This window comes from Poecilia latipinna, unplaced genomic scaffold (assembly GCF_001443285.1).
Source record: "Poecilia latipinna isolate Pla-1442-1.1 unplaced genomic scaffold, P_latipinna-1.0 Scaffold2353, whole genome shotgun sequence".
In the NCBI taxonomy this organism is placed as follows: Eukaryota; Metazoa; Chordata; class Actinopteri; order Cyprinodontiformes; family Poeciliidae; genus Poecilia; species Poecilia latipinna.
In genome coordinates this window covers 42866-63784 of record NW_015114969.1, presented here as the reverse complement: position 1 = coordinate 63784, position 20919 = coordinate 42866, and the positions used below count along the sequence as shown (strand labels likewise).

Genomic DNA, 20919 nt, shown 5'->3' with positions numbered 1-20919 from the left:
TGTCAGCTAATAGTATGCACTGCAGAAAGCCTTAGACAGTTCAGCTGCACAGCCATTACAAGCACCAACATGCAGTCTTCTGTATATTTGTAGAAAACTAAACCTGTTTAGAATAATTAAATTTAGGTACAGTTGTACTGATGTTAAATCTTTTTATTTTTTTCTACACACTGATAAATTAATTGTTAAAATAAAGCACATCTTAGTTCATGTTGCACATTTATTTATTTTTCTATAGCAATATTCAAAGCACAGGTGTTAAATTATAAATGGACTATTTATTTTATTATGCTGTATATTTGCTGTTATATTTGAGCGACGATGAACAGAGAAGAGAACATGTAATATATATTTTCATTTTGTTTAAGGCTTCCGTGTATTTAAGCATTTGTCCGTGTTATTTTTGGTGTTGCTTGTTGTTATTAGCTCTGAAAATGCTGCTGGTTATTAATGCTGTTGAGGTGTGAGGCACCGATATTCACCACTTGCCCACAGGGTTTCAGCCACGCAAGCAGTCAAATAGTCTCAAAAAATTAAGTCATTTCTAAATTTTAACTCAATTATCTCAGTAGCGAAGAAGCCTTTGGAGTAGGAGTGAGGAAACATGTTGGCTAATGTTCCTGTCAACGTTCTTTAAGCTTAACTCCCTACTGCCTGAATTTACAATTATATTAACAAGATTATTCTTGTTGTTGCTGTCAAACAAATTCAAGTTAAGCATAGATGAATTAATTTGAGAAAAGTAAAACTATTTATGCATTTAGTGTGCAAATTAGCTAAATTAGACGTAATGGGGCAGAGCTTAGACTAAGAGATAACAGCACAGAGTTTTTGATATTAACTGCATTATTATTATTTCCTCTTTTTTTTAAGTGACTTTGGAGAAAACGGTCTGCCAAATTCATATACATACATACATCTCACACTGTGCAAACTCTTTACTCATATTCTCATTCAGACTAATTTGGCAAAAATAAAAAATAAAAACATAAAGAAAAGTAAAGTACTTGGTGCTGATGGAGAAGGACACTGAATTCCCCCTCGGTTATCTTAGTAAACATGCACCATCCAGAACGGCTGCTCTTAATTTCACACACATTTTGACCACGTGTTATTCAATACACCGGCATGGTTAGGCAGGAAACTGGAAGGACAGCAACTTCAGAAATATGTTTTGTTTTTACGCCTCCAATGCTTAAAAAGTCACGTCGACGGCTCTTTTCTGACACCCAGCGGCTCTTCAGAGTATTGCAAGTCCATACGTATTCAATGCTTCTCTTAGCCTGACTAAATCTTTGTTGTTCTAACATATTATTCTCATTCAGCTCCAAGGAGAATCGACACCTTCATAAGGAAGATTTTATCGTTTTGTTTAACTCTGAGTTATTCTCCACTATCTCAATCCAATATCTTGGGTAATATTGTTCTCCAAAACTAATCCGAGTAAGAGTAATGTGACAGATGGGTTCTTTCTCAGCAGGTGGTTCTGCCAGCTAGTGGCGGGCCAAGAAACAGCAGCAGTCTCATTTTCATCTTGTCAAAAATGTTTTAAGGTTTATGATCAATGACTGCTGGTGCGGCTGTAAACCCTGCGTCGTGTTTTTGTGTGTAGTTTTACTTGCCATGAGTCGGATTCCTCCTGCTGTGTGTGTGAGTGTGTCATGTAAGCATCCAAATCACCAAACTATTTTGAAGGTTTTTATTCATGTGAAGTATAGCAACGTCTTAACAAGTGACAAAAAGTAAAAATGAATGTGACTGATGCACTTTGTTCACCAGAAAGCAAATAAAGTTGGTGTTTATTTTATTTTATTAACTGTAGCAGTAAATTTTAGGTCAGTGTAAAAGCAATATCTTGTCATTTTAACAGCACATTAACTGTGGCTGAAAGGACACACTGTAAGAAATTAAGACTTGAATGTGTGTGTGTTTATATTTATAAATGTGTGTGTTGTGTAGAGTTAGACTGGTGTGTGCAGGGCCTTACTGAGCTCACACTTCAGGTGTTATCTGTACTGGAGACACTTTAGAAACATCCCTTTACAGACTCTCTTTGTTTCTTCTCAGTCGTATGGATGAATGATTCACAAGTGGTGTAAAACTTAGAAACATAGCTATATAAAATGTAAATAAAGAGTAAACGTACCTCTGCTGTGTTTGTTTCTTTTTACCTCCATAATGGGTCACAACAGCTGGGGAGAAATTAGCTTTTGTAGCTTTTTATAGCTTTTGGAGCTGCACTCATTGACTAATCTATCTAAAACAAATCAGATCAAAATGTGAAAACATTTTTAAATCACTAGTGTAGGCAACAGAATCTATTTTTTCAGTCTTGTGGTAATATGACTTATTTAGTGCAAATAACTTAAGCTTTTATTAAAGAGAGAAAAAAGCAGATACACGGAGGTGATAGATATTCATACCCTCTGCTCAAAGATGGCACATTTAATAAAGGAAAGGCAAATTTGTTTGTATACAAGGTGATGAAGTGCTATACAAGACATTAAAGAAAATGAAGCATAAAGGTATTGCAAATAACAGATGTTAAAAGCAAATTTTAATCTGATATTAGATTGAAGTCTCACACTTCAAACAGGCAGTTTGTTTGTCAAATACTTTAATTAAAAGCTGCTTTTAAAAGCATTTTTCAGATTTAAATGGTTTCTTATTTTAATTAAGTAGATCTCTGAAGGCCTGAATGGTGGTTCAAACATGACCAGCAACCAAGAAATGTATTTCAGCCAAACAACATTTTATAGCAGACAGAAAATAAAATAAAGATAATCAATTCATTTTTACAATTACACAGCTATGTTTAAAAGAAATAGTGTCCACTTACAGAGTTTCTTTTTCCTTTGTCACACATTTCAGATCAAAGAAATGTTACTATCAAAGATAATCGGAGTAAATACAACATACACTTTTCAAATAATTAAAAAAGCTACGGAAAATAATGCCTGGCATTATGTGAAAATATAACTGCCTTCGTTGTTATATTGTGAATTAAATGTGATTAACCAGTTTTTTTACTGTTCATGTTTGATAGCTGATTCCTGCCTCACCAGTAGAATAAAGACATAGCCTAATTAGAACCTGTCTGACAACTTGAAGTAGGATAAAAGATTTAAAAACACAATACATCTTGTCCCGACTGACAGAAATCAAAGGAAAGATCAGAAAAAGATCAGAAAAAGATTAGATCGGTCTGGAAATGATCGGAAAGCCATTTCTAAAGCTTTGGTTCTCACACTGGGGCCTTATTTCGATAGCTGCAATGAGATAAATATTTTCTCATTAGACTTGGATACAAGATGAGACAACCTTTGAATAATTGAGACTATTTTCTCTCATGTGATTATTTTATTCATAGTTGACAACTGCAATTGTATAATGTAACTTTTGAATTGTGAATTTTTAGTTTGATACTTTCATGATTTGTTCAATTTGATCAAAACTACAACGTAACGGAGGCAGACATTAGATGAAAATGATTTTATGAAAAACACTTACAGAGAACTCAGCAGAACAACAGACACACACAGAGGTAATCATGGGGTCAAGGAACTACTACAGCTATTTACATAGGAAGGAAGAGACATATGAGATAATGGGCTAAAGAGAATAAGAACATAGTTAAAGTGCAAACACAGATGAAACCCAAAAACCCCAGATCTGTGACAGATACTGAAGGAAATCATTCAGCTTTATCCACCTGATCTGTCATGTAATTCAGACAAGTCTGAAGTTTATTCTACATGAACACCAAACAAAACCATCCAGAGAACAATAACCAAAAACAGGAAGCTTTAATAAAATAGGAAATAGGCTAAATAATAGTAAGTATATTATTGGTATCGGTGCATTATGTTTTTACCCTCAAAGAAGAAATGTCAAACCATCATGAAGTCACAGAGCACAATGCCTGAGCTGCTGTTCTGTATGGAAACCACATTTTGATCTGAAATGTCTGAACATCTAATGCTTGTGTTGCTTCAAATCACAGATCCTGATGCTGCATTTATTGTCGAGCCAGAACCCTGGATACAGCGGCTCTGTGAAATGGGTCTCTACCTTGTACAGAAACTTCATGCTATCCGACACCTCGTAGAAAGACAAAGTTCCCTCCTTGAATTTAAGATAAACTCCGATCTTTTTCCCCCTGCGCTCCTGCGAGAGCTTAACGCTTTCTGATCTGTGGCTCACAGAGTAAGTCCGAGAGACATCGAGACTCCAGGATTTTTCATTGGCCCCAAACGCCGACTTCATCATTTTGCTTTTCCTGTCTATCCCTTTGTACGCGAGGGCGATCTCTGCCTTGTCTCCTTCCAGCTCCACCTCATAGTAGCACCGCTCGGCCTGCAGGCCCTCCCTGCAGAGCAGCTGGTAACGATGGATGAACCTCCCTGGATGAGGTGAAGCTGGGATTTGGCATCTGTCGGCAGACAACCTGATCACCTGTTTGTCTTGAGCAGAGATGATCAGGTCCTTATGAGCCGTTTGGGGGTCCAGAGAGAGGTCACAGGCATCTGGTGTAACCAGAGGCAAAGGAGTAAAATTGGACTTTCAGAGATAGAAAGAGAGTTGGAAACATTCAGATGTGAACATAAACTCACACTGCAGAAAGTCTTCTCTAGTTGTAGGCTCCACGGTCTCCTTCCAACCTTCTCCAGTCAAAGCTACAAGGAGACATTAAACAACATCAATATGTGATGCAGATCTTTGTATGATAGGTCAGCATAAAGTGGTCCGTATTTATGAACCGGAAGGAAAACAATACAAAGTTTACAACATCAAACACACACACACAAAAACTGAATCTTTACAAACTAGCCCTGGATTGACATCATTGCTGCTGATCCTCCATGTTTCTTTCCCTTACTGGTTCCTCATCATCATAGCCTTTGACAAAAAAAAAAAAAAGTTTTATTTTAATTTTTTGTAAAGGTGACCTTACTATGTTTCCTTTAACAGGTTATGATAGGTCATTAGGCTACAAAACCTATTATATATGTTTTGCACAAAATCATTCTTATAAAATGAGAATTTGGTCTACTCAGTTCTACCTATTTTGAGATCCTTTCAGAATGAACTATTTTAAGGCCTCCTATCACTTTAAATCAAAATAAGCTGCTACTGGCCACGCCCCCAAAGTCATGTTTACACTCGCACATAAAAATGGCTGCCAACAAATAGGAAATTAGCGGAAGCAGAAGAAGTGCCTCCTGTAAAACCAACAAGAATGTGGCAAAGGGTTTCTAAATAGTAAGTCAACAACAAAACACTTGTCTCTTTCAATAGCTATTAGCGCATACAGCGAGCGGTAAACCAGCAGAGTTGGGTTGCTAGGTGAAGGGCTGGGCTCTGCTTGAGTTGCTAGGGGAGGGCCTGTGGTTGCTAGGTAACGGCGCAGTGGCCGTTGAATGTGTCTTAATAATCGGGAAGTATTTGAAACGGCTTATTTTCCAGACACTAAACATTAACTAATTACCAAAGAACGGCTAGATGTTTTTATAAGCACTTGGGCTGTTTTTAGAAGCAGTTGAGACTCGAATGGAAGTGCGACAATGTGCAAAGTGTGGATTTTAAGAAACTGATAAAATACTTCCACGTTGGCTGTTACACATACAAAATTGAGAGCTTGAAGCAAATTGTTGGTGACAGAAGTCCTCCAGCTTCCTCCCGATCTGCTCTATAGCTCTCTTTGTAACTTCAAATTGTGAAAGTTGGTCCTCTGAGCTCTCATTGCAGGAAAGCAGAAGGACTTTTTCACAGTGACTCTGCATAGTGGGCCATTCCTGGGAGAAGAAAAACATTTATTGCAGAGGTGATGCAGAACCATGATACAGGTGAACTGATGTCAGTGTCATACCTGCAGAAAAAAGGCACTGTTGTCACTCTGTGCCAGGAGATTGAGCTCATCATACATCTTCTTCTTCTCCTCTATCTTCGTCTCAAGATCCTGAAGTGCAACGTTGATCTGAGCTGCTGCTGCCTCCGCCTGATCCTCAACCAGCTTCCTCACAGACAGGTAATGTCTCTGAAGGCAATCAATGACTTCAACTATGACTGTTTCACAGTCATCCTTTGTTTTCTTGGCCTCCTCCTGTTTTAAACACAGATCAAAATCCTTCCAAGCTCAGAACCTGTTAACAGTTGTACCAATGATCCGATAGGATTTCCTCACCTCAATCTGGTTAAATTTCTTCTTCATGTTTTGCTGCTGTTTCTCCTGCTCCTGCAGCGTCGCCATCAGTTTGGTTTGCAAGATCCTCACCTCATCCTTAAATTACACCAGTCACAGAAATTACTGTAAAATAGTAGTGAGTGCTCCCTTTAGCTGTGCTTAACATGCAAATTTCATGCAAACACTGCCACAAACCCATATTTCACTTACATAATGAAATGTGGGTTTCATTTTGTAACCCCACATCTAAAAACTTTCAATCCACAGGTTTAAGCACAGCCACAGTTGATCTTCTCATATTCCTCATGAAATATATATGAAATATGAAATATGAAATTTATATATATATATATATATATATCTTTTTTTAAGATAAAGCAGATAAAAAATTATGTTAGAATAATAACAATTGTGCAAACAAGAAGTCTCACTTCAACAAGAACTAAAGGTCTTTGTGTGTGTATCTGGTGACATTTGGGTTATAACATGTCTGTTCATTCAGTAAAGTTACTCACAGGTTACAGTATACAGAAATTTTACTCAAATAATAGTAGCCTTACTTCATTATATTACTCAAGTAAAAGTAAAAAGTGCAGTGAAGTAAACTCCTTCTGAATATAATTAAAAAGAAAAACAGTTACTCGAGTAAATGTAATTGAATAAAGGTAACGACTTACTCTGCACACTAGGTAACCGTAAGAGTTAATTCTGTTAGTAACAAGTTGAGTAATCAAACATATAATTTGCTTCTTTAATTTAGTCTACAACAGAACTAAATTCCTGACTGCTTACCATACCTGGTGCCTGCGGTTGTAAAAATTTGCACCAGAGAGTTTCTATGGTTTAAAATGAACAGCTGAGCAGTCATACAGTGACTCCTTGGTTTTCCTGTACCTGTTTTCTTTTCCGCTCTTCCATCACCAGCCCAAACGTGTGCCCCCTGTGCCTGATTGCAGCGCAGTCAGCACATATGATCTTCCTGTCTGTGTAGCAGTAAACATCCAGAGGTTTGTTGTGGAGCCAACACAGAGTGTTCTCTGTGGCGCTGCTCCGGCTTCTCTTCAGCTGGGCCTCAGCTGACTCCTCTTCTTTCCTCTTCCTGTTCAGACCCCTCTCCGTGTCTCTTACCATCTCAGCCAGAGTCGTGTTCCTGATCAAACAGGGTCTGGAGGGAAACCTCTGTCCACATTCAGGGCAGCTGACGTCCCTCTGCTCCCCGTCCCAATACCACTCGATGCACTCCCGGCAGAAGTTGTGTCCACAGGGGATGGTGGTGGGATTCCTGAGAAGCTTTGTGCAGATTCGACAAGAGAGGTGATTTATGCTGACGGGAATGTGAGGCTCTGCCATGTTTGCGATGAGGAAGGAAAGGCGCGCTTTGTTACACAAGCATCGTTTCGTTTCTGCAAAAATGACTCAGAGGTGCGTTGTTTATGATTGGTCTGTTTCAAAGTGGAAGAGGGTGTGACTGAAACATTTGAATGTCATTAACCTTCTCCAAACAAACCTCTGAGACCTGCTACTTAGGACTTCTGAAGACAGCAGTGGTGAAAGTAAAGTACTCAATACTTTACTTTGTAAAATACAAATAAACAGACAAAAATGTAGCCTAGTGAAAGTACCACATAAACATTGTTAGTTGAGCAAAAGTCAGTTATTGCTTTTGAAAATAAAGTATTGAAAGTGAAAGTACTTGTCGAATGTATTCCCTCTTGCAACGAGTGCCTATGTATGTATATTTTCTTTAATACATCAATAGTGTTGTGCCATTTCGAACAATGCTACAGAAAATAAATGTTTTTGTTGTGTTTACCCTCCATGACAATGTTTATGCTTGGACTTTTGATTCTGTGCATCAGAATTTTATTAAATGAAAGCAGAGGTAAGTCCCATTACGCTAAATAAGACAGAGAATGATTGTGAGCATTTTTATTTAATATAAAGCAAAACCAAAAGGGGCATTAGACACACCTAGCATTTCACTTCAAGTTTGTCATCAACTCCACACTTAAAAAATATTCATCTCTGTAGTCGGATAGTAATGAACAATATTTTAATTTCCTGACTCCGTTTCTATAACTTGGAGCCGAGAGTCACTTTTTGAACCAGTTAATTCAGAACTCATTGATTACTTTCAAACTGATAAATCGAAAAAACACAATGTGACGTAAATGTAGCAAGTTATTGGAATGTAGTGGAGTAAAAGTTGAAAGTACCCACAATTCAATCTACTTAAATAAAGTAGATCTATGAAAAAATTACTTAAGTACAGTAATGAATCTACTTGGTGTTGTACCTCATACTTTTCTTCAGAGTTGTTGTAGATGCTGAAGCCTTGTTTTTGCTAAGGACAGACCCTTCCTTTAGCGGTCAGTATTACATTGGCCCTAAAGAAGCCTCTGACTAAAGAAACTCTGTTGTTGTAAATGTAGGATCTTAATGCCTTTTGGTATCTCTACATGCCTCCTGCCTGACTCTTACTCAAATTAGTGACTGACTTAACAACTTTTTGTTAAAGTTTAAGCTTAGCTCGGTTTGTCGCAGTATAATAAATTCCTCTGGCCTTGTCCGTTTGACCCAAACTGAATGCAAAGATAACACCTGAGTGAGACACAAAACATTTATATTTTGTTAGTGGGTAGATAATTTTGCTCCTGGTGACAGGAAACATAGATGTTTAACAGAGATACAGCGCAGCTAGAGAAAGAAAACTATTGAAGCTTCTCCAGTTCCCTTTACAAACTAAAAAAAACAGTTAGCTCAAAGTAAAATCATGTCTGGATCCGGTTGTTATATGCTTGTGCAAAGGTTAGTTTAGGAGCATTTCTTAATGATGCAGAATCAGTTGGTTTTGTTTACTCTACAGCAGTCTTTCTAAAACTGTGCTCCCGGGTGCCCCATGGAGATCGGCAAGGTACTGCATGTACAAGACCGTTCATTTGCCGTGACGTCAGCTCAAGGTGCGACGCCACAGCTGGCTTACCAATGATTTTGGCTAAAAAATAATAATGGATACGTGTCTTAAAACCGGGCCCCTCAAAAGAAAAGTTGAAGATACCGGTATTAAGAAAACAAAACAAGTACAGCCAAGTTATATGTCACTGATGACAGTATTGATGTGTATGGAGCTAAAACAGTCTCATAGTCGTTGTTCATGAGCGATTCGATAATTGAACGGCTCTATGGTGCAGAAGATTTATGTTTCTGCCAAAGCAAATCAAGTCGATTTTTCTTTAATTGTGCTTCTAAAATACAAATAGGCCTAAGTGTTATACATGCACATAACACTTAGTAGTAAAGAACTTCTTTTTTTTTAGCTCAAAGTAAAATCAAATATATGTTTCACATAATTGGAAAGCTTAGAAACCACTTTTCACACTATGCAAACAACTCAAAATGCCCTGAGTAGAATTGTGCATGACAATAAGTGCGTTAAGAGACTGATATTTTAATTTCAGGTTGTATATATTAAGCTGTGTTAAATTTCAAGTGAGGTGGTCTTGTTTGTTAAATGGGGTAAGTGGTCCAAAAAACTTTTGAGAAACACTGCTCTGCAGCTTCAGGGTTGCCAGATCTGGACCACTTCCTGCCTAAACACCAACATAAACCCACCCAACACAAAAAAAGAGGAACACACCATTTACACATACAGGATCCCCACAGAACATTAAATGTTCTGTGGGGATCACACACATTAAAGGGTATGGCTACCCTTTAATGTGAATCTTTTAAATTACAGTTTCTTTTTTGTTAAGAGTATTTCTGTCTGAACAGCTGCTAGAGCCAATGCTGCTGAACAATTAATCAGTTTACATCAAATATGCAGTACTAAAAGAGGCTGCATTCTCCACTCCTCTAGGTCACAGTCAGAAAGTAAACGGAAGAAAATGAAGCGACGGTATAATTTTATTACATTATTTAAGTCCATGTAAAACAAAGACAGTCATGATAAATAGGTTACACAATTTACATGCATTTATATTTTCTTCACCACCCTTACAACCAAATATGACTAAAAAAAATTAAGAATTGTTGATTTAAGTTTAACATGTATTTTTCCGTTTTAGTTCAAATAATCTGTTCAATGAGTGAAATCAGAAGCCATGAATGTTTTTTTTATTCACAGACAGTAACAAATGAGTTCAGGATAAAAGTTTAAAGCTGCTTCAGTCTGTTGGTCAGTCAGGTTTCCATGGCGATCGATGGTCCCAGAGCTGAGGCAGGAAGTCAGAGCTCAAACGAAAAACAATCTTAAAAAATTAGACAGCCTTCAGACGACAGAATGCATGAATTTATACTTTGAATAATCAGTGCCTGATTATTCAAATCAGTGCCTGATTATTCAAAGACTGAATTGAACTGTAGCATTAATACAGAACAGTTACTCTGAATTACATGAATTAAAATAAATTGTCATGTAGTGCTTCCAGTTGATTTACTGACCTCGTTAAGTAGGAACAGGCACACAGAGAAATACCTGCAAGTGGAAGAATGAGGGTTTGAACCATTATCAGTCATTCATTTATAAAATGGGAGCAGTGGGGGGAAAAAGCTGAGGAACCTTAATACAAAAAGATCTTATTTGTTTCCCTTTTACGTTGATTCACGTTAATACTAAACGTCTAAAAGGCAGAAGCTTACGTCAGAAAGCACTTGGTCGGAGGCTTAAGCGACCTACAAAGCCACGCAGGTCCCAACTTCTGAAGGAAATCCAACCACCAGAAAATGTAACATAATGCTGCGCTAAGAGTTTGTTTGATCAGGGAGAAAACCGTCTGAGGTTTATCTGAACTCCTGACCGGAACCGTTTACTTAAAAACACAAAGATGCTCCGCAGCGCTGAGCCTCACTGCAGCAGTTCCTCCCAGGAAATGGGCTTGGAGAAGACCTCGCGCTCCAGCCAGAGGTCGTAGTTCATCTGGAAGTCCTCGGGCAGGTCGACTCGCTGCCCCAGGACGCTCTGCAGGCAGTTGTCCACAGGAAGGAAGTCTGGGTTACTGTGGCTCTTGTCGTAGCGGCGGCTGTTGAAACGCTCGATGCTCGCCCGCAGGGCGCACTCCTCGGCCTGGAAGTCCCAGGGACGGGCGTCCAGATCTGACACCGCAAACAGATCAGGGTTAGTCTGATTTATACTCGGCTGGGGCCTGTCGCGATAAGCAACAAATCAGTTAATCGCATGATAAATTACAATGAGCTCAATAATTTCCATTTGCGTCATTTAGCATTTTTCTCACAAGTCGTCATTCTGGTGCTAATTAGACCTTTTTTTGACGAACAATTTTGGTTTTATAATACATTTTGGGTTTTTTTTTTGCTGTTGTTTTGTTTAATTATTCTGGATATTTAAAACGTATTCCAGTTCCAGTGTTAAATGTTCATTAGAATTTAAAGTTTATTGAACTTTGAGAATGTGTCCTTGCATTATGATGCCATTACCATAATATTACTTGAAAATGGTCTCAAAACAACAATATTACCGTTTATCGCAATAACTTCTGGAGTAATTTATCCGCCAGCAAAAAGAGGGGAAAAGTATTGGCACAGAAACCATTAAATACTTTTAATGTAAACTATTATTGTGTTTATTCTGAAATCTAACCATTTTCTGACATTTTGAGGAATACGTGGTAATTTGCCAGGAACTATAAAAACACGTAAAAGTAAGAGAATAATGTTACTTTCAGGAATGTATTGACTAACTGAATTATTTTTATCCCTAACTGAGCAGCTGGAAAATTTAGAATTAGTGTTATGAGAAAAAGAAAAGAAACATCTATAGAAACAAGCCAACCTGGCATATTAATATATTAATACATTTGAGTAAAACTAAACAAAATCAAAATTTGGTTAAAATCAGATGAACACTCACCGTTTCCATAAGCCCAGTCGTCATTGAGGCGATGCCGCACCTTCTGGTAGATGGCAGACATGGTCTTCATGTTGCTCTTCCTCCACTGTCGCCCCAAGTATTTGGTCTGCACTTTGAGCAGTTTGAGGACATAAAGCTGCATCATGGCCTGCTTGACCTTCAGCGCCCTCTTCAGGATGGGAGCCGACTTAAACACCACTAACATCTGGAGGAGAACGGCCGAGATTGTAAGGACGTGTGTTCAGGGTCACATCTGGTTGAGTTCAGTGTGACGCCGACTCACCATTGTTCTGGAGTGTTTCCATTTGGTTAATTTGTTCAGGATTCGGAGCAGGTTAATACAAGAGAATAGGTTCCTCCAGCAAAACTGAGTGTTGTCTCCCGCTTCCTGAGACGGCAATTGTTCAAGGTGAAACTAAATGCCAACATCGTGCTGAAATTAGCTGCTAAAGCTACGACTTAAGTGAGAAAACTCACCAAACTCTCTGCGGTTAACTCCGGGAGCTCATGGACCACGCAGTACGGAAAGTCGAGCACTGAAATGCTGATGAGAAAAAATTATTAAAGGAAATAGTTTATTGGTCTGAGAAGCTTCCAGTCAACAGGACTGGTGCTTAATATCTAAAAAGGACAGATAAAAGTACCTGTTTTTAGCTGTGATGTAAGACATGATGTTCTGGTTGAAAAACTTCAGGATGAGCGGGATGCAGTTGGCAAACACCAAATGCTGAGCCATGTACTCAAACTATTTTAAAAAGAAAAAAAAAACAAAAAACACATCCTTTTGTTAAAATGAAAAGAGTGTTCCTCACATCAAAAACACAATTTCAGATACCAGAAACCAAATCGGAGGTGTTCCCACCTGGTAGACGTGGTTGAGTTTGAAGTGTTTCAGAAGCAGCAGCAGGATGGCAGAGATGGCTTTCACAATGATTTCTTTGTGGCGATTCACATCAACGCCCAGTTTCATGCTCTGCAGAACCGTCGTCCTGCAGCAAGCAGAAAAACTCCAGTTTGGCTGAACCCCTCTCAAGCTATAACATTAACTTTAACTTTGCTTTCAACCACACTCTGTCTGCCTCCACAGATGCTCGTCATCAGATCATGTCAGAGACTAATTTAGGTGCCCATATGTCTGCAGAAACCCGCTGATGTCTGCTCATTTTGTCAGTAAAGTCGGGTTATGTCAGTGCTCAGTCCACTTACGGCATCTCCTCCGGCAGCACATCTGCCAGGATGTTAATGGAGTCTGTTTTGGCTTTAGACGTCGGAGCGGCAGCGAGCAAAATCTTCAGCAGCGCAATCTGACGATCAGAGAGGCAAGGAGGTGAAATGTGACCGAACAAAACATTTACATTTCCAAGTTTAAGCTAAATGTAATGTTCGCAAATGACCCCAGTGAAGTTAGCTCCTTCATATTCTTCAAATCAAAACAATACAAAGTCAATAGTTTGTGCTGCAAATACTGTGCTGCCATCATTTTAAAAATATTAGAATATCAAGGGAATACAGAGTTCACAGCACCCCCTGGTGGCCACAAACACCATATACGACCCAATTTTTCTTTGGCGTTTAACCCATAAACCTTTACTAACAACTTTAAATTATTAGACAAACAAAACATCTTTTCTGCACATCCAACGGTAACGTAGCACAATGCTCAAACATACATGCAGATTTGTAAATTTTTAAATTAACCAACTCGGTTGCATATTTCTTGAACTGAAGGACATTATTTTGAATAACGCCATGGTATTTATGTTTACATTTTTTATTCTTTATTCTACTTTATGACTTATCTACTTGTTTTGAATGCCTGTCACTTTGCTGCTGTTGAACAGAAATTTCCACATTGTGGGACAATAAAGGATATTATTAATCTATGCTAAATATTTGATACCAGCTTGAGTCGGGTTTGGAACAAACGCACTGAAAAACAAAAACAGCTATTGGTCAAAAGTTTTAAGACTTTCATCTTGATCAGGTCTGACAAGTGAATGAACAGCCAGAAACTTAAAATTTTGTGTTATCTTCAGATCAGTGGAAGCGCCACACTCATGCTACACAAGACGACACAAAACAACAACACTGTTCGGTGTGGAAGTTGTTGCTGATGGGAAGGAGAGCATTAGCAGTTTCCTTTTGTTAAAAATGGACCCAGAAGAAATAAAAAGATGCAAAAAGGAATCAAAAAGAATATAAATACAATTGACTGTTTAAAGGGACTCTTATCAGCTATTTAAAAGGCTAATAAATTTAATTGTTTTTCCTTTGTAAGGACGTTTAATTCTCATTTAGGTTACCTTTAAACATGAAGTAAAACTGAACCAGCAAGCACTCACCATGTACTGAGGCAAACTGGGAAGAATCCCCTGATAAAGCAGCTCGGTGGCACACATCTCCACCTCCTCTTCACCCTGAACACAGGAAATGAAGAAGACATGTTGAAATTAACTGTACAACAGAATATATTACAGATGTCACTCCCACTCACCACAGACAGCGGAGTTTTCTGGTATTCCTCCTCCTTTGCCATCTGCACCTCTGCTACGGAAATATACTTATGCTGTAAAAATGGGAGGAAAATATTAAAAACAATCAACCCCAGCCACATACATGCTGATCTTCCACACATCACGCTGCAGCACCTGCTTCAGCGTCTTGATGCTCTCGTGAATCGGCCGGGGTAAACCAACCACTGTATCCGTATCACTGCGGAGCAAAAATACAGCTTTATTATGTCTGGAGGGCTGCAACTAAGACATTAAATTAGTAATCAATTATTTGATTAACTGGACAAATTCTGCAGATTTTTCATTTAAGCAATCCTTTTTTATACAATATTAGAAATACATTAAAAGATGCAAATAAATAAATAGTTAAATTCATTTTTTTCTTAGAAAATAAACATTTTATTGCCTAAAATACGATTATAATACAATACTAGTAAAATACCATTTTGTACAAGAATTAATAACTGGATAACAAAATGTGCTTAATAGATTTTATTTTACAGAATTTAAACTAGGTGAAGCTAAAACTACGTCACGTAAGTAGTTCTGAGTAGAACGTATTTACAGAAAATGAAGGTTTTATTCACCTTAAATGCAAAATGTGTTTAGTTTTTGAACAGTTTGGGATCGATTACTGCTCTGAGTGAGTCTGTATACTCCAGTTAATTAATCAATTCATAAATTAGTTGACAACTATTTCAATAATCAATCACTTCAGCCTTACACGTCTGCATCTTGGAAACTTTATTTTTACACACACATAAGCAAACTCACCTTCCCAGTGTGTAACCGATGAATTTACTTCTACTGGACTCCAAAAAGTTTTCGATATCTTTTTCCCTGTTGGATAAAAAACATTAATAGCATCAGAAATGTCCCGTGAAAAGCACACTCAGCACAGAAGCTGTAAACCTGGGGGGTAAAACCGTGTAAGTGACATGAATTAAAATGTCTGTGCTGCACCTGACTTTGGGAGCCCATGGTAGCCCTTTAGGGAAGGACACCCTCTCTGACGGAGGATGAGGAATGGGTGGAGGCATCACCTCGTCGCGTTCCAGAGGGAACGTCTCTGGCTCCAGAGAGTTATCGTTGTCATCGTTGTCATCTTCGTCTTCACGAGAGTCGTCAGCCTTGTAGGGATCCTTCTCATTGAAGGCATCCAGGTTGTCCTGCTTGATCAGCGCCTGAGGAAAAAAACATAAGGACTCACATGTTTAGGCGAAGAAAGTTCTTGTGTTTGTAGAGGAATGACAAGTAATTAAGTTAAAACGTATTGTAACATTTTAAAGTTTTTAAGTTTATCCCTACAGCGTCACTCTTTTTGCTTGGTAATCGTAAACAAATTGAAGAAAAAAAATGTACTTGTTCATTACTAACTGCTCCAGACCTTTGATCTCATCTAGAAATCAGATGTGGACCTTTTGAACAAGCGGTTTGGAAACCTCCGGTCCAGATGGTTCAGCTTAAAGTCCGCTCTCGGAGCTGCGGCGGTGTCTACCTTGTGCTCTCGGCGAGCTCGTTTCTGCTGCTGCTCGATGAGATCGGACGCAGATGCCGGAGGAGACGCCGCCCTCATGCTGCGAATGACTCGGATGCTGTCCTCTGGGAGCGGAGGGAGACCCAGCTCCTCGCGTTTGCAGACCTTTATGCTCTGAAGCTGCTCAAACCCTCCCAGCGTGAACTGAAACGAGATGAGAAAGAAGGATTTTCCAGCACGACGCGTCTCTTCGTACCAGAAGCAGCCTGGATGGGTTTCCTCTCTCACCAGTATGCTCTTCCACAGCAGCAGCAGCACCTTCTTCATGGGAAAGTGTGGGGCATGGCCGCTGCAGAACTTGGTGACCATTCCAAAGAGCATGACAGAGATCGGCTCGTTGTTGAACAGAGGCGAACCTGGATTTTATCACCAAGTTGCAATTAGCTTCCATGGGACTTTTTCAAACCTTAAAATGACGGCAGCTCTTCTGAAGATGTTTACCCAGCTCAGCTCTGAAGGTTTCCTTCATGATTTTCCATTCAGGCTTGTCAGCTGGGTCGTCCTGCTGGATCGTCTCCACCATCAGGTACATGATGTTGAGCAGAACTCTGAGGTCGGTGCTGTCGGCGAGGGAGATGGCCGGCTTTCTCACCGCACTGCTGCAGGCAGCGCTGTTACTGAACAACAGGAAGCAGATTGCTGTTATTCAGCGGAACATATGTCTACTAAAAGCCTCGTGAAACGCCGACTTTTTTCCTTTCGGGGCTCTATTTTCAGCTATTATTCGGCTTATCGGAGGTCAGGTTAGGTAAACAGTCGTTGCTCGTACTCGATCTCCATGTTGAGAAGTTCCACCAGAGCAGAGAAGGTTCCGACGTCAAGCAGCAGAAATATGTTGTATCTCATCCAGTACTGAACCTCAGCCTCACAGCTGCAGTCTGCAAAGGCTCCTGAAAAACAAATACACCAACGTGAAGCAGAGAAAAAAATACAGATGTTCTTTGGCTGAATTAATTCGATTAATCGTGATTAACCAGTCATGAAAATTATTGTCAACTAATTATTAATCTATTAATTTGTAAGTAGAGTGCATGGATTCAAAATGAGCCAGTCCTACTCTGTATTAATGCTAAGTTAAGCAGGAAGGTGTGAGCTTTTCACATGACTGGAGAAGTATTTTCTTAGCTGCAGATGAATTCTTCGCTACAAATAATCAACCATTCACTAAAGGAACGTTGTTGTATTTTAGGCAATAAAATGTTTTTTTTTCTTCTTGAATTATTTGCATTTTTTCATCTCTAATTTTGTATAAAACAAGCTTAAGATCGTAAATAAAAAAAACCTACAGAATTTATCTGATTGATTAATCATCATAATAATTGATAATTCCAACAATAGCTAGTTGCAGCCCGAGTATATTTTTATTCCAAACGATGTAAACAACTTGCACTGACCCTGAGCCATGTAGAGGATGGCTCTGGCAACCTTTAGCCTCTTCTCACGACCAATGACCTCCAGGCCGTCCAGCAGACGCATGGCGTGCGCTCTGTGCTGGGCGGCATCGAGGTCCGTCCACTTCTTATCCGAGACTGAGGTCCAGACAAACAGAGAATGTAACACTATGGAAATACCTTCAATTTATAAATGGTAGTTTGGGGAATAACTATACGCACCATGAGCTCTGAATTCCTCCTCAAAGCACTTCCTGTTAAGGGCAAACTCAGGTCCTTCAGTGTAACTGTAGAGCTCTGAAACATTTGCAAATAATTATAATTAAAAAGCTATAAATATATGTAAAATTAAGTTTTCAGTGCTGAAAAAATAGGCATTGAGATTTATGGAATATCAATCAATCTATCTTTATTAGCATTGCACACTATTACACAAAACAAAGTGACCAGAGTGCTTCAATTTAAGATATGCATTAAAATAAAAAGACAATAAAAACACAGCAAACACACCTGACAGCTCTGCAGCCCACTTATCTGTGTCAGAATACTCAAACTCAAGATCTGGAGACTCAGACAAGCCCTGTGAACAACACATAGCAGCTTGCATCAATCTGATGGATGGCTTCCAAAGAGAAATCAGTTTGTTATCCTTTTTTTTATATAGTGTACCAGACAGCACACAAGAGTGTTTTTCAAAGACCTTCAAAGGATGTTTAAGAAATTTAAGAGACAAAACACCAAGATTAAAAAAATATATCTAAAGTACGTGTGATAATATAAAGTTTATGATCTTAACAGCAGCTCAGCATGAGGCAGAAAGCTTTGCAGCAGATTGCTGGTTCTGCTTTTGACAAAGCCGATGATAACAGTTCAGAGTATTTGTGGAAAGAGTGTGACAATGTTCAGAGGCCGGTTCCTGCAGCGGATCTGAAAGAGATCCTGGGTAGAGGATAGGGACGCTCCAGTGAATCTTTCAGCTCCTCTCGCCATCATTGGCAGGGCTCTTCTGTCTGCTATACTGCAGCTGGAGAACTGCACTGACATCAAGAAGTTATCAGCTGTGACATTGAAATCATCTTACTCGTGTGTTCACTAAATCCAACATCTATCATTTTCAACACCACCACTCAGGGGATGGATCAGAACAAGAACTCTCACTCCATACCATCAACCTTGGTCCTCACAGACGGTCTCTTCGCGTTTTAAATAGTTCTTCTGGTCCAGTGCACCTTATTAACATGATTGCATTCCCTTCTCAGCATCTCATCAAGTGCATTAAGTGTTAATATTCATTTAAATTCAGCTGTGTGGCAGAAGGGAAACAACCTAAACCAAGCAGTGCAGTGGGTTTTGAGGACCAGAGGTAGGAAAACTCTAGTATTAATGGTTCATTTCCTTCATGTTTCAGGTTGTTTCCCTGCTTCATAACACCTGATTTCATTTTATGGCTGATTAACAGGCTTTTGCTGAACAGCCCTCATCTGAATCAGATGTGTTAAAGCAGAGGAAACATCTAAAACATCCAATTCAGTGTGCCTCATGGACAAAGGTGGGCAAACACTGGTTTAGATGTTTCCCTTTTGCCACACACCTGAATGAAATTACCATACTTCTGCAGACCTTACTAACTAGGGAAGTAGTTTCTGATAGATGTAACAATAATCCCGTTATATTTTACTATTTCACATAAAGGTTACCCACGATGTTTCCTGTACTCCTTACAGATATGAAACTAGATTGCTATATTAGGTGCCACAGTAGAAAAGGACGTAAAACGTGAAGCTAGCCTGATTCATGGCAGTTAGGGCCTCCAATAGCAGCTAGCTAACACCAGCTAGTTAGCATTTAACATCAGAAACACCGATAATAAACGGTATCAATTACTTAAAAGCCGATGACTGAAACGACACACACAGCTGTCGCCTATTTAAATTACTTAAAGTTTTTCGATTCCGATATTAAAATGACCAGATAGTCCAACTAGATCGAGTTAGCTGTCGTTACTAAAGCAGCAACACATCTAAAGGCCTAAGTTTGTTTATCTCTGAAAAACCATGATGACAATGAACATTTTTCTCTCTTCGTACCTCTGAGTCTTTCCTTGGAGTTCGAGGGAATTCGCCTCTGCCTCCTTTATTTGGTAGCATCGCTCTCTGTTTATTGTTTACAGGAAGCCCACCACCATTCCCACCGACCTCCATAATTCATTTGCAAGTGAAGTAAACTCTCGCGAGATGGAAGGGGATCTTCGGGAGTTTGCTTCTGACGTCAGCATCGCATGATTTCTCAAAAAGATGTATTTCAACATTCTTTTCTCAAAATGAATGTTGAAATACTTCAAAATAAATTACAAATAATTTTTTACCAAGTAATTTTACACCAATACTGCATACAGTTTTGTAGTTACGACTAATAAAAGTGACATGAGGGTCACTTTGACACTTGTAGAAATGTCTATACAGACTGTGTGGGGGGGAATAATAGAAGTAAGGCAATTTTCAAGATGAACCATTTATTGAGGACAGATGCTGAACAGAATGCAGATTTATTAAATCATTCAAACTAAACTACAGTTTGTGTTAAATGCAGGACATTACATGATTTAGGGATCTTTAATTCAAATGTAACATTTTCCTTTTAATCACAGTGGGACTCGACATGACGGTAGCTGGGATTCACATTCATTTGTGTCTATTATAAAACACTGTTAATGTGGTTATAATCAGTCAAAGCAGATAAAATGATTACAGATACCTTTTCAGGTGCTTCAATGAGAATAAAACTATCTGCTCTCACAATAAATAATATGGGAAAATCTACAATTTCAAAACATTGAACATGTTAACAGTGTGTAAAATTATTCACATTTATGAGAAAGATCAAACAGTTACCCTGGGATGCTAATGCAGAAAATTTTAATTCCCTTATACTGACAAAATGATGAGGGTTTTGGTGCATAGCTGTCATACTCTGGAGGAAACAATACTCTGTTTTAAATACAAATAATTAAATGAGTCACAAGGCACTGTCAACCAATAGTCACCATGGTTACAGCACTCACTTTCTCCAATACCTTTGAGTGTCCCTGAATCTAATACCATTAAAGCTGTCAGTGCAAACAAGTAAGCACTTCACAGCAGCTCTGTTATTCCTCAATAGACAATGGGTCAAACGGACTCAAATCGGCTGATTAAAAGATTACATCAGCTGAAAACACTAACAGTAATTATATCTTATTGCAGAAGAAGATTTCTAAAGGGTGAAACCGCAGTGTACGCGTTTACTACGACTTTAAAAGTATACTAAACATAAATTGACAGTTGTATAGTCATCACAAAGTACAGCAGTATATGATGCAGGCAACTGAAATATGTTAACGAGTTTTGACAGGACAACAACCACCAAACTCTGCAGCTTTACCAAAA

The 20919-nt window shown here is 38.7% G+C and overlaps 2 protein-coding genes and 1 long non-coding RNA gene across 5 annotated transcripts; 1 reads left to right on the top strand and 2 right to left on the bottom strand.

The window, feature by feature from the left end:
* Positions 1-2430: 2430 nt before the first annotated feature.
* LOC106937454 (tripartite motif-containing protein 16-like protein) lies at positions 2431-8006 on the bottom strand. Its single transcript, XM_015018981.1, has 6 exons — positions 7079-8006; positions 6185-6280; positions 5870-6103; positions 5627-5795; positions 4614-4676; positions 2431-4526 (listed from the first exon to the last, which is right to left on the bottom strand). The coding sequence occupies exons 1-6, from the start codon at positions 7532-7534 to the stop codon at positions 3976-3978; spliced, it is 1569 nt and encodes a 522-aa protein (XP_014874467.1). The 5' UTR covers positions 7535-8006; the 3' UTR covers positions 2431-3975.
* LOC106937455 (uncharacterized) lies at positions 5756-7375 on the top strand. 2 transcript variants are annotated; one of them, XR_001422398.1, is made up of 3 exons: positions 5756-5846; positions 5957-6028; positions 7292-7375. It is a non-coding gene; the product is annotated as an uncharacterized LOC106937455 (long non-coding RNA). The 2 variants fall into 2 exon arrangements; XR_001422399.1 differs by having other exon boundaries at positions 5776-5856.
* Positions 8007-10072: 2066 nt separating the features above from the next.
* Positions 10073-19724, bottom strand: strip1 (striatin interacting protein 1). 2 transcript variants are annotated; one of them, XM_015018976.1, is made up of 20 exons: positions 19582-19724; positions 18005-18074; positions 17717-17791; positions 17498-17632; positions 16873-16993; positions 16545-16720; positions 16332-16459; positions 16065-16247; positions 15530-15750; positions 15341-15406; positions 14702-14765; positions 14548-14619; positions 14396-14470; positions 13260-13357; positions 12916-13042; positions 12698-12798; positions 12531-12597; positions 12337-12441; positions 12054-12258; positions 10073-11278 (listed from the first exon to the last, which is right to left on the bottom strand). In XM_015018976.1, exons 1-20 carry the CDS (start codon positions 19693-19695, stop codon positions 11031-11033), a joined length of 2451 nt encoding a protein of 816 aa, XP_014874462.1. In that variant the 5' UTR covers positions 19696-19724; the 3' UTR covers positions 10073-11030. The 2 variants fall into 2 exon arrangements, with proteins under 2 accessions (XP_014874462.1, XP_014874463.1); XM_015018977.1 differs by lacking the exon at positions 19582-19724 and adding an exon at positions 18660-19535.
* Between the last annotated feature and the right edge of the window lie 1195 nt (positions 19725-20919).